The sequence below is a fragment of the Podarcis cretensis genome, assembly GCF_951804945.1.
Source record: "Podarcis cretensis genome assembly, chromosome: 6".
In the NCBI taxonomy this organism is placed as follows: domain Eukaryota; kingdom Metazoa; phylum Chordata; class Lepidosauria; order Squamata; family Lacertidae; genus Podarcis; species Podarcis cretensis.
The window spans coordinates 5,445,139-5,460,080 of NC_137175.1; the positions used below are offsets into that span (position 1 = coordinate 5,445,139).

General features: G+C 47.9%; 1 protein-coding gene across 7 annotated transcripts in view; it reads left to right on the plus strand.

Annotated features, from left to right (window-relative positions):
• Window positions 1-14,942, plus strand: part of LOC307217725 (tyrosine-protein phosphatase non-receptor type substrate 1-like) — a 125,475-nt gene that overhangs the window by 107,129 nt on the left and 3,404 nt on the right. For 6 of the 7 annotated variants that reach the window (XM_079979504.1, XM_079979506.1, XM_079979501.1 and 3 more), the window contains exons 5-9: window positions 2,430-2,774; window positions 4,903-5,001; window positions 6,208-6,249; window positions 7,301-7,322; window positions 7,823-7,862. In XM_079979504.1, the coding sequence (XP_079835630.1) occupies window positions 2,430-2,774; window positions 4,903-5,001; window positions 6,208-6,249; window positions 7,301-7,322; window positions 7,823-7,862 (548 nt within the window). The remainder of the gene's footprint in view (window positions 1-2,429; window positions 2,775-4,902; window positions 5,002-6,207; window positions 6,250-7,300; window positions 7,323-7,822; window positions 7,863-14,942) is intronic. The other variant, XM_079979507.1, reaches the window with a different exon arrangement.

Below are 14,942 nucleotides of genomic sequence, written 5' to 3' on the forward strand. Positions count from 1 at the left end.
ATCCATCAGTGGGCATTTTTTGAATCTCTTCCAGCAAAGAAGTTCTTTGACGCCAAGTCTCCTCCTACTCTCCCTGCGCGGAAGTCTTCTGCGCAGGGAGGGAGTGGGCCGCGGAGGACCCGTGCTCTTCCCGCTGGTTTCTGGCGAAGAGTCTTGGAGCCTCCTCTCCAAATCCCCTCTCTGCCCCCCTTCTCCACTGGTGTTACGCTGATTTCCTTCCCCAGCAGATGGGCTGCCTCTCTCCCTACTGGGACCCTCTCCGGCATCCCTCTGGAGCCTTCCCTCCGCCTCCAGCTCTGATGGCAGTTCCCTGACAGTGGATATGTATGGTTGTAATTTTTAGACTGGTAAAATAGAATAAAAATTATTTCAAAATATATATATAAAAGAACAAGGCAGGTCTCATGGTGCTCATGCAGGTGGAGCCAATCCAGTACTCCTGCTGCCACGCAGCACCTCTCCCCTGCGCCATGCGTTTCTCCTTCTCCAGAACCAGCTGCAGTGAGCAGTGTTCAGAAGGCAGATCAGCAATGCTTCCCCTGCTTCATTGCTACCAAGTGCAAGGATGGGGAAGGGGCTGCAGATCTGGGATGCCAGGGAGAAGAAATTGGGAGAGGGGTTTAACGCTCTGGGGTTCTTTGGGGAGAAAGGGCAGGAGATCAGTTGAACGAATAAATTAATCTCCACTATGCATTACCATGCTTCCAAAGGCTGATCCAACAAGGGTGTTTAAGAGTCTACTAAGACTCTGAGCGGGTTAAAGCCTCAGCGCCTAGGACTTGCCGATCGAAAGGTCGGCGGTTCGAATCCCTGCGGCGGGGTGCGCTCCCGCTGCTCAGTCCCAGCGCCTGCCAACCTAGCAGTTCGAAAGCACCTCCGGGTGCAAGTAGATAAATAGGGACCGCTTACCAGCGGGAAGGTAAACGGCGTTTCCGTGTGCGGCTCTGGCTCGCCAGAGCAGCGATGTCACGCTGGCCACGTGACCCGGAAGTGTCTCCGGACAGCGCTGGCCCCTGGCCTCTTAAGTGAGATGGGCGCACAACCCCAGAGTCTGTCAAGACTGGCCCGTACGGGCAGGGGTACCCCAAGACTCTGAGCAAGATTTGAAAAAGGGGCAGCATGAAGCTTCTCATCTGTGGCTTGATTTGCTTTCCTTGGTAGAGTTGAGAATAGTATATCCAGGTGTAACTTGGAGGGTTTTAGTACGTATGAATGGGTTCTCCTGGCTTACCAAGGGCTTGGAGTTGATTGGCCAGGAGACTTGGAGACCCCCGGTGGACTTTCTTGCCAAAGGGATTTCTCCATGACTTCAGCATGCAGAGATGAGCCTTTTCTCTAAAGGAGAGGTGGCAACTTTGAGCCAAGCTATACATTAGACACAGGCACCTGCTGTTCCCTTTGCTGGAGAAGCTCCATTGCAGGGGGACAAATGGGAAGGAGCAGGTGCCCCTTCTGCCTCCACCATACTGCTTCTTTGCTCTCAATTGCTCCATGAAAAAAAATGCCACTGGTACATAAGTAGCATTAACTTCGGCCCTTAGGTACATTAATTTAAAGGGGGGAAGCATTTCCTGCTACTAAGATGGAAGCCAAGACACAGCTACACACCAGTTTTGAAGGAGATCAGATGTGTGTTTGATGCTTGTCCAGTCTCCGCAGTCCACATGCCCACCAGTGTCCAACCAAGAACAATTGATAATGAAATCTGAGAGGAGCCCTATACTTGGAGTAGACCCATGGATAAAAGGGACCAAAGTTTTCCCATGTCCATTAATTTCAATGGGTCTACTCTAACATTGGATAAAACCCAGTAGGATCAAAGGAAAAATTTTGAGCTGCTGGGGTTAGGGAGTTGCTTTTGAGGAATATCTGTCCCTTCCCCCTTATACTGCAAATCAAAACCACACAGGCCATAAGGGGAGCCTGGCTTCTGGATCAGACCAAAGACCCACCTCATCCAGAATTCTCTTCCCTTAGGGGCCAACCCAGTATCCCAGTGGGAAGCCCACAAGCTTGGCATGAGGACAACAGCCCTCCCCGCACTTGAGATTCCCAGCGGCTGGTTATTCAGAGACCTACTTCCTCCAAGAGGGATGAGAGAACAAAGCCATTGTGATTTGTCACCATTAGTGGTCTTATGCTCCATGAATTGGTCTAATTCCCTTTCAAAGCCATCTAGGTGGGTGACCATCAGTTCCTCTTGCAGATATGAATTCCATAGTTTACGAGCTGTGTGGAGAAGGACTTCCTTTTATGTGTCCTGAATCTTCCAATATTCTGCTTCACTGGTTGTCCCCAAGTTCTGGTATTAGGAGATGATATCCACCTCTACCAGGAATGCAATTCTAGCCCGTACTGGAGTCTGGCAACCACTTCCCTTCAGGGGTATTGAGGTCCTCATTTTGATTTCTTTGCCTTTGTCCACACAGTTCCACCCAGAGTGAAGCTGGAAGCCAACCCAGCCAACCCCGTCCCGCTGAACGAATCGGTGACCTTCAGCTGCAGCGCGGAAGGGTTTTACCCAGAAGACACAACCTTGGCCTTGACTCTGAACAGCAGCCTGAGTGAAACAGGAACGGCTGAGCCCATGGCCCAGAACGGGGATGGGACATTCACCCTCAGGAGCTCCCTGAAGCTGAATGCCACGGAAGAAAGGAACCAGTCTGCATTTACTTGCCTGGTTACGCAAAACTCTCAGCCTGTAGCAACTGAGACATCAGTGCTGAACATCAGGGTGCTGACTGAAGGAAGTGAAAGCATCAGTATGGAGCCAGGTAGGTGTTCACCTGTCCTCCGCCCCTTGATCCATGTTGACTTAAATTTCTCATTTTTGTCTGTCTCTCTGTGTGTAGACCTTCTTGCCTTCAGACCTCTTCACACCCTTACGGGCAGCAGCTCTAGCTCACAGGAAGAGCATATAGACTCTGCATGCAATAGGTCCAAGTTTCAATCTCCAACATTTCCTGGTAGAGTCATGGGTTTCCTGGACAGTCACTGCCAGTGAATGTAGACCAGATGTGAGGAACATTTTAGCCCTCCACCTGCTGCTGAACTACAGCTTCCATCAGCCCCAGCAAGCATCACCAATGGCCAGGGATGATGGGAGTTGTAGTTCAGAAACATCTAGGGGGCCAAAGGTTCCCCACACCTGGGATAGAGCAAGGGTTTAAAAAGTGAGATTGTGGTTAGCTTTCAGGGGGGTTGTGTGGGGTTTTGGTGCTGCCTGTTTGTTTGTTTGTTTGTAGGGTAGGTGTTCTGCCTATTTTGGAGGGGGAACCTGAGCATCGCCAGCATTTTTTTGTGGGAGAAATGTGTGTGTTTTTGGTGCCCATTGCAAACGTCCATGGCCCTAAACCCAAAAGGTTTGGAGGACTCTTGATGTAGAGTGTCCAGATGTGGAGGGACCAGTGAAATGACTCCGTCTAAGGTTGCTTCATAGACTGCTATGCAGACTTCCTCTCCTGTCCCCCAGGGAGGAACCCTTGCTAAACCCCACCAGATGCCTGCTAAAAAACATTTCCTTTTCTATCAGCAAGGCTTTCCAGACTCATAATTCAGTTACGTGCGCTTGTTTTCAATATTTGCTTATTTTCTCTGGGCGTTGTTGCTAAGTGCTTTATATTAATAAATAATATAATAAATTTTTATTTATACCCTGCCCTTCCTGGTTCAGAAAACCGGGCTCAGGGCAGCTAACAACAAATTTAAAACACTTAATTGATGCAACAAAAATCAACTTAAAATACAGTATAAAATGTGAATAACAATAAATTCAGAATTCAAAAATCAATTTAGGGGGGATATCCACCCAATAGGCATTAGATGATCACCAGGGCTGGCTGGTGAAATTAGTCCTATTTGGGCCAGGGAGGAGACCAGGAAAGAATTAGCTGTGGGGTCCCAGAGCAGGTAATAAAAAGAGGAAGGGGAGGGAAGGAAGGAAGGAAGGAAGGAAGGAAGGAAGGAAGGAAGGAAGGGGAATAAAAGATCAGGCCTACGCAAATCTGGAGTGGAGTCCCTAAGATGGGTTGGTTGGCGCCTTGTACACCTCCTTCCAGCAGCCAAGCTGGTGCCGAGTGTCTTGCTCTGCTTCCTTTGGACCCCGCCAGTGAGGCTGAGGGGGGGGGTCTTGTCACCTGGGCAGCCCAGGACCGCTATGTTACTTTCTGTTTTGCCACTGTGCAGCTGCTTGGAGTCACAGGACTCTGTTTACATTCCAGAGACCTTCCATACTGTTAGAAGTCTCACGGGAGATGGATGTGACGTACTGGTTTTCCTGTTCCTTTGTTCAGTTGCTCTCTGCTTTCATAGAGAGACTATGCTGTCTGCGTAGTAAGAAAATAAAACCCTTTAGCCATGTAGCCCAAACCTCTCGTCTCTTCCCTGTACTGGAAACTCTGCTGAATGGGGGATGTGCCTGGAGCCTTATCAGAGGCTCAGGTCGTTAATTATCATCGGAGGCGATTCCAGAGGAGGATGAGCTTTATCAGCTCGGTCGAACGGAGATCCCAACACTCTATACACACTGCCCAGGCTTACGCCCCAGAGAGGTCACTTTGGTGCTGCTAAGAACAAGGTCTGACTTCAGTCCCAGAGGCAAACTCCATTGTCTCTCAAGACAGACAGGTGCCAACAAAAAAAAAAAAACCTAAAGTTGTTATTATGCAGTTTGTAATTCCCCCGATAAAGGGATTGGTCCTTCTAGCCTAGTATTGTCCACACTGACTGGCAGTGGTTCTCCTGGGTTTCTAGCATGAGTCTCTCACAGCCCTGCCTGGAGATGCTGGCGGGGATTGAACCCAGTACCTTCTGCATGCAAAGCAGATGCTTTAAACCACTGAGCTACGGAGATGGGGAAGCAGGACGCCAGTTGCCAACTAAATCAATGCAATCTCTTTGCAGATGAGAAGAAAATCTACATCATCAGCGCCGTGGTTTGTGCCCTCCTGGTGGTATTGGTGGTGACTATCATCTACTTCATCCATGCAAGGCATAACAAGGGTAAAAAGGATATTTGTTGCATGTGTGTCATAGAATTGGAGTCCAACCCCCCTGCAATGCCATTGGGTCAATTGGGTCCAGTTCAGATCACCCACAGGGGTACATAGAGGCACACAAACTGGATGAACTGGTGGCTCTGCATGGGGTCCCTACCCCCAATGCCATGGCTGTGGGACCCATAGCAGCAGGTGTGGGGAGGAGCCCCTGGAGGTTGGATCAGATTAAATCCATACAATGTAAGTTCGCACAATTTAAGTGCTTCCAGAACGCCATGGCACTTGCCATCCTTGGCCTCTTGTGATCCCATTGGCAGTCGGCTCAAGTTCATTCAAACTAGACTTTGGGGTCTCTCTGACTCGATGCATAATCTGATAAGAATTTGCTGGGTCGTATGTCGCCCGTACAAATAGATACGGGCTTTTCTTTTGAAAGTGTCAGCAAGGAAAGTTTTGGGAGAAAGTGAGAATCTGGCATTTCTAATTATTGAGTCTTTAACTGGTGGCAAAGAAGAGGGAGAGACTTGTGAAGGTGCTATTCCTGATGCTGTGGGAGGTAAGGGAGCAGGCTACATCATGGTTGGGTTAACTGGCACCCTGGCATCTGCTGAAGATCATGTTATGATCACCTGGCTTTGTTTGATACAGATGTACTGAGGAAGCTGGTGGTTGAAAGGGACTGAGAGTCAGAAAATATTTGGGGGCTGTTGGGACAAAGGAATGGTCAACGTAAGAAGAACCAAGAACCTGTAGAGGAGAGGGCTCTGGGCTATGAGCCAGGAGGGGAGAGGGCTATTGTGGCTGGGTCACAGTTTCCCACTATGAGAACAGGATCCTGAACTAGGATCCATTGGCCTGATCCAGCAGGCCATTCTTATGTTCTGGCAGCTAGTTTGGCCAAAAGGACAACCTAGTCCGCCATCTGGTTCTCACAGCGGCCAACCATAGACCCACAAGCAGGAACCCTGGGTGTTCTCTCCCCACCTGTGATTCCCACCCAGTGGTCTTCAGAGTCACACTGTCTCTGACACTGGGCAAAGTTGATAACCACTGTGCCTTGCCCTCCATGAATTAGCACGATCCTCTTTTAAAGCCACCCAGGTTGGTGGTGATCATCTTGGCAGAGTCAGTTTCATAGTTTGACTAAGTGCCATCCATGTCTGATGTGATGAAGCATCTCCTTTTATCTCTCCTGGATCTTCCAACACAGCTTCATCAGATGGTCTTCTGAGCCCTTCTCAGCAAGGGAAAGGTATCACTACTTGTGCCTGTCTCTGTTTTCTCCTGCTGGGCAATAATTCCTTTTATGGTGGAAGGTGGGAGAGATTTTAATTTAGCAAACAAGTGTGTGAAAGAGTTATGCCCAATATCACGGTCTCCAATAGTGCAGATAGGTTCTAAAGCACCAGCAATATTTGCACACACACACACACACACACACCCCAGGAGTAGTGGTCCAACCCAGCCTACCACCTCCTCAGCCTCCTTCCCTCTCCATCACTATGTTGTGGTGCTCAGAGACTGGTTTCCACCTCCACGACCAGCATGGAGAGACTTTAAGCTTCCTGAATCGACTTGGTTGTTCCCTCCCACCTCCTCTGAGAGCTGCAGGAACAAAGCCAGGCCCACAGAGGTTCTCAGAGGACTGGAGTAGATATTTGAACTATTTGAAAAGCAATTGTAACAAACAGATTACGCTAGTAGGACTGCAAGAAGTTTTGTAAGGAGGACTATGCGAAATATAGCAAGGAAGATCGTGAAGAGAATTATTAGTTAAGGATTATTAAAAGTAATAAGGAAATGAATGAAATGTAGATTAAGGGATCAAGATTGAAAAATCTTCAGATGTGGTTGATGGAACTCCAAAACATTGTGTAAGATAAGAAAATGTGTTACATGACCTTTGGGAATGATATGTAAAAATCAATAATAATATAATAATAACAACAACAACAACAACAAAGCCAGGTCCAAAATAAGAACTGGGACGTTGTAGGCCGAAATATAAAATGGGGCAAACTTGATTATCTGCTCATGAGCTACGAAATTGAGAAGAACTGCATAAAAAAAGCACAAAATTACCTTCTCAGTTATGAGACACAGCAGAACAGGGAGTCTTAACTCAGGCAGGGGAAGGTTGCTTTGTTGTCGCTGTTGTGAAATGATTGGGAGAAGCCCATGAATACACACAAACACACAATTGGCAGGGTCTGCATCTATAGTGGAACAGGCATTGCTTGGAACCCAGGTAAAAATATATGTTCTATCTTACGTGGGATTTTTCTTCTTCTTCTTTTCTCTAGATAAAGAGCCCACATCTGTGAGGTAAGTCTGGGCTTCTGCTTTGAACAGGAAACTAACAAACTAGTGTAATGGTTAGAATTTGGGTGGCTGGCTGGTTGTGTCTACCAGCTCCATTTAGCAAAACCTTCCTCTGGCCTTTTTGCAAACTTGCATCAAGCTTTCTCTCCTCTGCTGAGCAAACTGAGAGGTGGGGAAAGAATTCCCATTGGGAAGGAAATTGCAGGAGAATTTTCAGCAGCGCACATTCCCCTTGCAGGTCCAAGAGGCCTCAGTAGAGGACTTAAGAAGCAGGAAGTGGCGCATTTTATTTTATTTTATTTTATTTTATTTTATTTTATTTTATTTTATTTTATTTTATTTTATTTTATTTTATTTTATTTTATTTTATTTATTTTATTTTATTTTATTTTATTTTATTTTATTTTATTTTATTTTATTTTATTATTGAAGAAACAACTGTGTTAGGCTTGCCTTTTACTCTCTGGTGATTTGTTTGACTTTCTTTGTCCATTTTTCTTTAGGCTGCACGAATCTGAGAAGGCTTCTGGGGGAGCAAATCAGGTAAGTTCTTCTAAACATTAGGAAGAACTTCCTGACAGTAAGAGCTGTTTGACAGTGGAATTTGCTGCCAAGGAGTGTGGTGGAGTCTCCTTCTTTGGAGGTCTTTAAGCAGAGGCTTGACAACCATATGTCAGGAGTGCTCTGATGGTGTTTCCTGCTTGGCAGGGGGTTGGACTCGATGGCCCTTGTGGTCTCTTCCAACTCTAGGATTCTATGATTCTATGAAATTTCTTCAGATGTTGAGCAGAGGCAGTGCTGGTGTTTGAAGCCAAGTGTTCATGAAATTAGCCATTAATCCACCTGTACCCTGTAGTTTCCTGAGAAATGTCTCTGCTTGACGCACTTTCCGTCCAATGAACTTCCATCTGATTAAAAGCCAAAGCCGTGGTGAAGCTGAGGTGTGTCCGTTTGAGATAGCCATTGCACATGAGCGGGTTAGAGCACATGCATAGATGGCAGCTTCATCTGGAGTTTGGTGCAGGGGAGACAAGACAGATAATTATAGAGTCATAGAACTGTAGAATTGGAAAGGACCTCAACCACCATCTACCTGTAGTCCAATGCCCTGCGATTCAGGAATCTCAACTAACGCATTGAGGACAGATAGCTATCCAGCCTCTGCTTAAAACCTCCAGTCAGTGGCATAGCGTGGGGGGTGCAGGGGGTGCCGGCTGCACCGGGCGCAACATCTGGGGGTTAGGGTTAGGGGGCGCAAATCCACGGGTTAGGGGGCGCAAATCCATGGGTTAGGGGGCGCAAATTACTTGCCTTGCCCCGGGTGCTGACAACCCACGCTACGCCACTGCCTCCAGTGAAGGAGAGTCAAACAGCTCTTACTGCCAGAAAGTTCTTCCTGGTGTTTAATCTCCTTTTTTGAATCCATTGGTTTGGGGCCAGAGCAGGAGAAAACAAGCTTGCTTCCTCTTCCCTGTGACAGCCCTTGAGATATTTGATGATGGCTATCATCTTTTCCCCTCAGGCTCCTCTTTTCCAGGCTAAACACCCCTCAACCGTTCCTCATAAGGCCATTGAGATCACCCTTTGGGCAGATCTGTCAGTTTCAGATATTAAATTCAGTTTAAGAGCATATGAAAGAAAGAAAGAAAGAAAGAAAGAAAGAAAGAAAGAAAGAAAGAAAGAAAAGCATCTGCTGGATCAGTGGCCGACCAGATGCCTGCAGGAAAACACATTTCCTCATCAGTGAATCCCTCACTAAAATTCATCAACTCTTTAGTGCTCATTTATTCTAATTTATCCTAATTCGCACTTTATCCTAATATGAGAGCACATAATAATATAGTGCATGATAATGACATCCACTATATCCTAATCTGCCCATTTTCGCATGGCATTTTGCTGACACACACACTTTCGCAAAGCAGTCTTCACCCTTTCCCCCAAATATCTTTATGCAGGCTTTTTTTTCTTTCTTTTTTTTTTTTTTTGTAGGAATGCATCGCAAAATTTGAAGAGAAGTGTGACTTTCACAGGATAGATGCATTTGGTTGTGCTTGCCGTTTCAGGAAGTGCAAGATTAGGGAGGTTCGCATTGACATGTGAACCAATCTGAATTCCTCTGCTTCACCCCCAGCCTCATAGGAGGGCTTGGTGTATTCTGAAGTTCACTGTCCAAGAGACTCAGGCCACTGTGAGGCGTAAGAAACCAGGGCAAGAAAACTGAGTGCCCCAGAATTCTCTACCAAGCACAGGGGTTCCATGTTGAACCAGCTGGTATGAGAATATTCCCTGAAGGTTTCATATTTTTAAAAACTTTGAATCCACTTTCCAAAAAGGTCTCCTTCTGGGGAGGCTAGAGTAAAACCATCACCCTTTTCCTATAGCGATCACAGGCTTATAGGGTTAGAATCATAGAGTGGTAGAGTTTAAAGGGACTTGTCTAGTCCAACTCGCTGCAATGCAAAAAATCTCAGCTGAAGAATCCCTGTCTGAATGCTGTTTAAAAATCTCTAATGAAGGACAGTCCACCAGCTTTGAAGGGAGTCCATTCCTATATCCATTTAAGTCATCGTGCCAGCAGAATCATAGAATCATAGAATCATAGAGTTGGAAGAGACCACAAGGGCCATCGAGTCCAACCCCCTGCCAAGCAGGAAACACCATCAGAGCACTCCTGACATATGGTTGTCAAAACCAGAATGGTTTTCGCTTCCTCTCCTCCTCCCTCCCCCAAAAATCTGCCCTGGGGAACGGTTCCTCCAACCTTCCAGAGCAGATTTGAGCGAGGGATGGAGGCACCAGAAGAGAGGAGAGGGAAAAGAAGTTCTATTGGCCTTCTACTTGTGCAATGGGATTGTAACCCACCCTGAGGCCTTAGGGTGAAGGATGCACAAACAATAATAATGTTACACAATCTCCGAGGGGTGAGACACCCAGGGATTGCGGGCGCTTGACCAGGTTTGGTGTCTTTGGAATGAAGGTCAAGAGTAGACTGCAGTGTCTTTTGGACATATGGTTTTATTTACCATATGAGTGTCTGAAGGCGGTTGGAGGGTGGATGGTGGCTAACAGATTGAGGTTGGATCCCAACAAGACAGAAGTACTGTTTTGGGGTCACAGGAGGCGGGCAAGTGTGGAGGACTCCCTGGTCCTGAATGGGATAACTGTGCCCCTGAAGGACTAGTTGTGCAGCCTGGGAGTCATTTTGGACTCACAGCTGTCCATGGAGGCGCAGGTCAATTCTGTGTCCAGGGCAGCTGTCTACCAGTTCCATCTGGTATACAAACGGAGACCCTCCCTGCCCACAGACTGTTTCGCCAGAGTGGTGCATCCTCTGGTTATCTCTCGCTTGGACTACTGCAATGCGCTCTACGTGGGGCTACCTTTGAAGGTGTCCCGGAAACTACAATTAATACAGAATGCGGCAGCTAGACTGGTGACTGAGAGTGGCCGCCGAGACCACATAACACCAGTCCTGAAAGACCTACATTGGCTCCCAGTACGTTTCTGGGCACAGTTCAAAGTGTTGGTGCTGACCTGTAAAGCCCTAAACGGCCTCAGCCCAGTATACCTGAAGGAGCGTCTCCACTCCCATCGTTCAGCCCAGACACTGAGGTCCAGTTCCGAGGGCCTTCTGGCAGTTCCCTCACTGTGAGAAGCGAAGTTACAGGGAACCAGGCAGAGGGCCTTCTCAGTAGTGCCACCCACCCTGTAGAATGCCCTCCCACCAGATTTCAAAGGAAAAAGCAACTACCAGACTTTTAGAAGACATCTGAAGGCAGCCCTGTTTGTTGTTGTTGTTTAGTCGTTTAGTCGTGTCCGACTCTTTGTGACCCCATGGACCAGAGCACGCCAGGCACTCCTGTCTTCCACTGCCTCCCGCAGTTTGGTCAAACTCATGCTGGTAGCTTCGAGAACACTATCCAACCATCTTGTCCTTTGTCGTCCCCTTCTCCTTGTGCCCTTCATCTTTCCCAACATCAGGGCCTTTTCCAGGGAGTCTTCTCTTCTCATGAGGGGTCCAAAGTATTGGAGCCTCAGCTTCACGATCTGTCCTTCCAGTGAGCACTCAGGGCTGATTTCCTTAGGGAATCTTTTAATATCTGGACTATTGTATTTTAGTATTTTGTTGGAAGCCGCCCAGAGTGTATGGGGAAACTGGTGTCTCCACCTGGCAGCTAAGTGATGTGAAGGCACCTCTTTGCCCATCACTCAGTTGTCGCTCTTGCAAGCCAGCTCATTCTTTTGGGATGCTGATGACGACACTTAAGTGGCCAGCAAAGGTCATTTTCTTACGAAGAAACCTCTCCAACTAGCTCAGCAAACTCCACTTGTCAGATTCTAACCTTACTGGGTACAGGACCCCATGAGGTTCTGGCATCATCCAGACTGGCACCCCCCAAAAAAACCCACGATAACAACCCATAGCACAATCAGGAAAGGGTTTTCCAAAAAAGCAGGGTTTGAGAGGAGGTCCTGCCTGCCGTTCCATGGCAGAACCCCTGTTTTTATTTGCAAAAAGCCTCCAACTCAATCCTTGGGTTTTCTAGTTAAAGAATTTCAGGTAAAACACCTGCCAGGAACCTGATACCACTCAAAACAACCTGTATTGGCTTGGTGGATTATTTCTCCGACTGTGGCAGCTTCGTCCCTCCATTGGCTTGTTTGCTGGAATTTGTACCTTTGTGATTCTTTTCACTGTGCTTCAGTGTCCCCACATCTGTATCCCGTACTTCCAAGGCAACATTTGCACTCCCACCCCCTAGACAATAAGGACTAGAACCCTGCTTTGTCTGCGACGGAGTCTCTCCCCCGCCGCCTTACAACAGGGATTGTAACAACCGCCCTTGAAGACTTGCTGACGGCCACCCTTTTCTGTTGTTGACGGTCTTGTTTGTTTCCTTCGCAAAATAATCACAAAGTGTCGCTCCCTTCTGAAAAGGCCCAGCTGCACGGCAGCCAGGCGAGGGCTTATTTTTAGAGGCCCCCTTTTGTGTGGCGCGATTGTGCGATTTCGCTGAGCAAACCAGGCCCCCTCCGCCCTGCGCGTGGCTGTTTTTCTTCCAGCCTCGTAGCTGCTCACGTACGTACGCAGCTGTCTTTGCATCGGGAAGATGTCATTCCTTTGGGACAATGGGAGAAGTGATGTCTATAGCTTCATCTAGGCTGCCAAAAAAACCCCAAACCCAGTCTAATGCTCACATTGCTCTCTCTCTGTGTGTGTGTGTGTGTTTAATTATTATTCTGAATTCATAGCAGCTGTTCCCACATCTCCCAGCACCCCCAGTAAGCTTCCTTTTATTTATTTTCCCTTTGGAGCCAGTCTTGCAAAAACAACAGATCACATGGTGAAATTGTTCCCGAACCGAAGCATTTTCAGTCCACAGGTGGGGGGGCGGGCAGGCATGTGGTGCTGCCCCTTTGGAGAAGGGGGGGGGGAATCCCTGCACATAGATATCTAGCTGGTCAGGGAGGAGGCTAAACCGGGAGGCCGTCCCCTACATCTCTAATTAAGAAAAAGCACATTCCGCTACTCCGCAAATTGCTTTGTTAAATATTTTAAAAGTGGCTCACACAGCCTAAATTGAATCAGACGGTATGAAACTAATTTTGCCATTCCGTTAATTAGTTTGTTAATTATTTTTTTAAAAAAGGCTTACAGACTCTTAAACAATTAAGCAATTAAAACAAATAAACCTGCTGAATTGAAAGTTATTGATACCTATTAAATTAAGACAGATAGAGATGGATAGGGCTTCAGAAAATATGGTGGGGCAGAGTATCTGCCCCACTGTGAACCTGGCCTGGCAGCAGTGGTGGCACAGCCCAGGACCCTGAGCGGGCGAGGGCAGGGTGGTTCAGAAACATCAGCACAAACCATCTGGCATTCCCACTGCTGCTCTAGAACCACATTGACCTGCCGCTGCCTGCCTCCTCCTGGCCACTGCAACGGGCAAGCATGAAGGCAGCAGCTGCAGTGGCAGGGCAGCCAGACGCAGAGGAGGACAAGGTGGGAGGCAACATCTAGTGTTTCACCTGAAGCAGCAAAATGGCCTGGACCAGCCGCGGTCTCACCATCCCAGTAGATGGTAGATGCCAGGCTGCCAGGTCTTCAGAGTCTTCCCTGCTCGCCAGCCGCTCCTGGTATTGGTCACTGCCAGAAACAGGATGCCAGACGAGAAGGACTTTTTGACCTGATAGGAAGTGGCTGCATTGTGGATCAGACCTTTGGTCCATCTAGGCTGGTATTGCCTTCCCTGGCTGGCAGCAGCTCTCCAGCTGTTTGAGGAAGGGGATCTTCCCCAGCACTTCTTGGAGATGCCAGGGATTTAACGACGACAATTATAATAATTATAATTTTATTACTTACACCCTGCCCATCTGACTGGGTTGCCCCAGCCACTCTGGGCGGCTTCTAAGACGTATAAAAACATACCGTAATTAAACATTAAAAACCTCCCAAGAGAGGAGGAAGAGGAGGTTAAGGGGTGATATGATAGCCATGTTCAAATATATAAAAGGATGTCACATAGAGGAGGGAGAAAGGTTGTTTTCTTCTGCTGCAGAGAAGCGGACACGGAGCAATGGCTCCAAACTACAAGAAAGAAGATTCCACCTAAACATTAGGAAGAACTTCCTGACAGTAAGAGCTGTTTGACAGTGGAATTTGCTGCCCAGGAGTGTGGTGGAGTCTCCTTCTTTGGAGGTCTTTAAGCAGAGGCTTGACAACCATAGGTCAGGAGTGCTCTGATGGTGTTTCCTGCTTGGCAGGGGGTTGGACTCGACGGCCCTTGTGGTCTCTTCCAACTCTATGATTCTATGACTGCCTTCAGGTGCCTTCTAAAGGTTGTATAGGTACTTATCTCCTTGACATCTGATGGGAGAATGTTCCACAGGGAGGGCGCCACCACCAAGAAGGCCCTCTGCCTGGTTACCTGTAATTTCATTTCTTGCAATGAAGGAACTGCCCAAAGGTGGTGGACTTCTGTGTCTGGGCTGAGCGATGCGGGTGGAGAGGCTCCTTCCGGTATACAGGGCCAAGGCCATTTAGGGCTTTCAAGGTCAGCACCAACACTTTGAGTTTTGCTCAGAAACGTACTGTAAGCCAATGTAGGTCTTTAAGGACCAGTGTTATATGGTCCTGGCAGCCACTCCCAGTCACCAGTTTAGCTGCCGCATTCTGGATTAGTGTAGTTTCCAGGTCACCTTCAAAGGTAGCCCCATGTAGAGCGCATTGCAGTAGTCCAAGCAGGAGATAACCAGAGGATGCACCACTCTGGTGAGGCAGTCCGCTGGCAGGTAGGGTCTCATCCTGCATACCAGATGGAGCTGGTAGACAGCTGCCCTGGACACAGAATTGACCTGCGCCTCCATGGACAGCTGTGTGTCCAAAATGACTCCCAGGCTGCTCACCTGGTCCTTCAGGGGCACAGTTACCCCATTCAGGACCAGGGAGTCCTCCACACCTGCCCACCCCCTGTACCCCCAAAACAGTACTTCTGTCTTGTTGGGATCCAACCTCAATCTGTGAGCCGCCATCTGTCCTCCAACTGCCTCCAGACACTCACACAGGACAATCACTGCCTTCACTGGTTCCAATGTAAAGGAGAGGTAGAGCTGGGT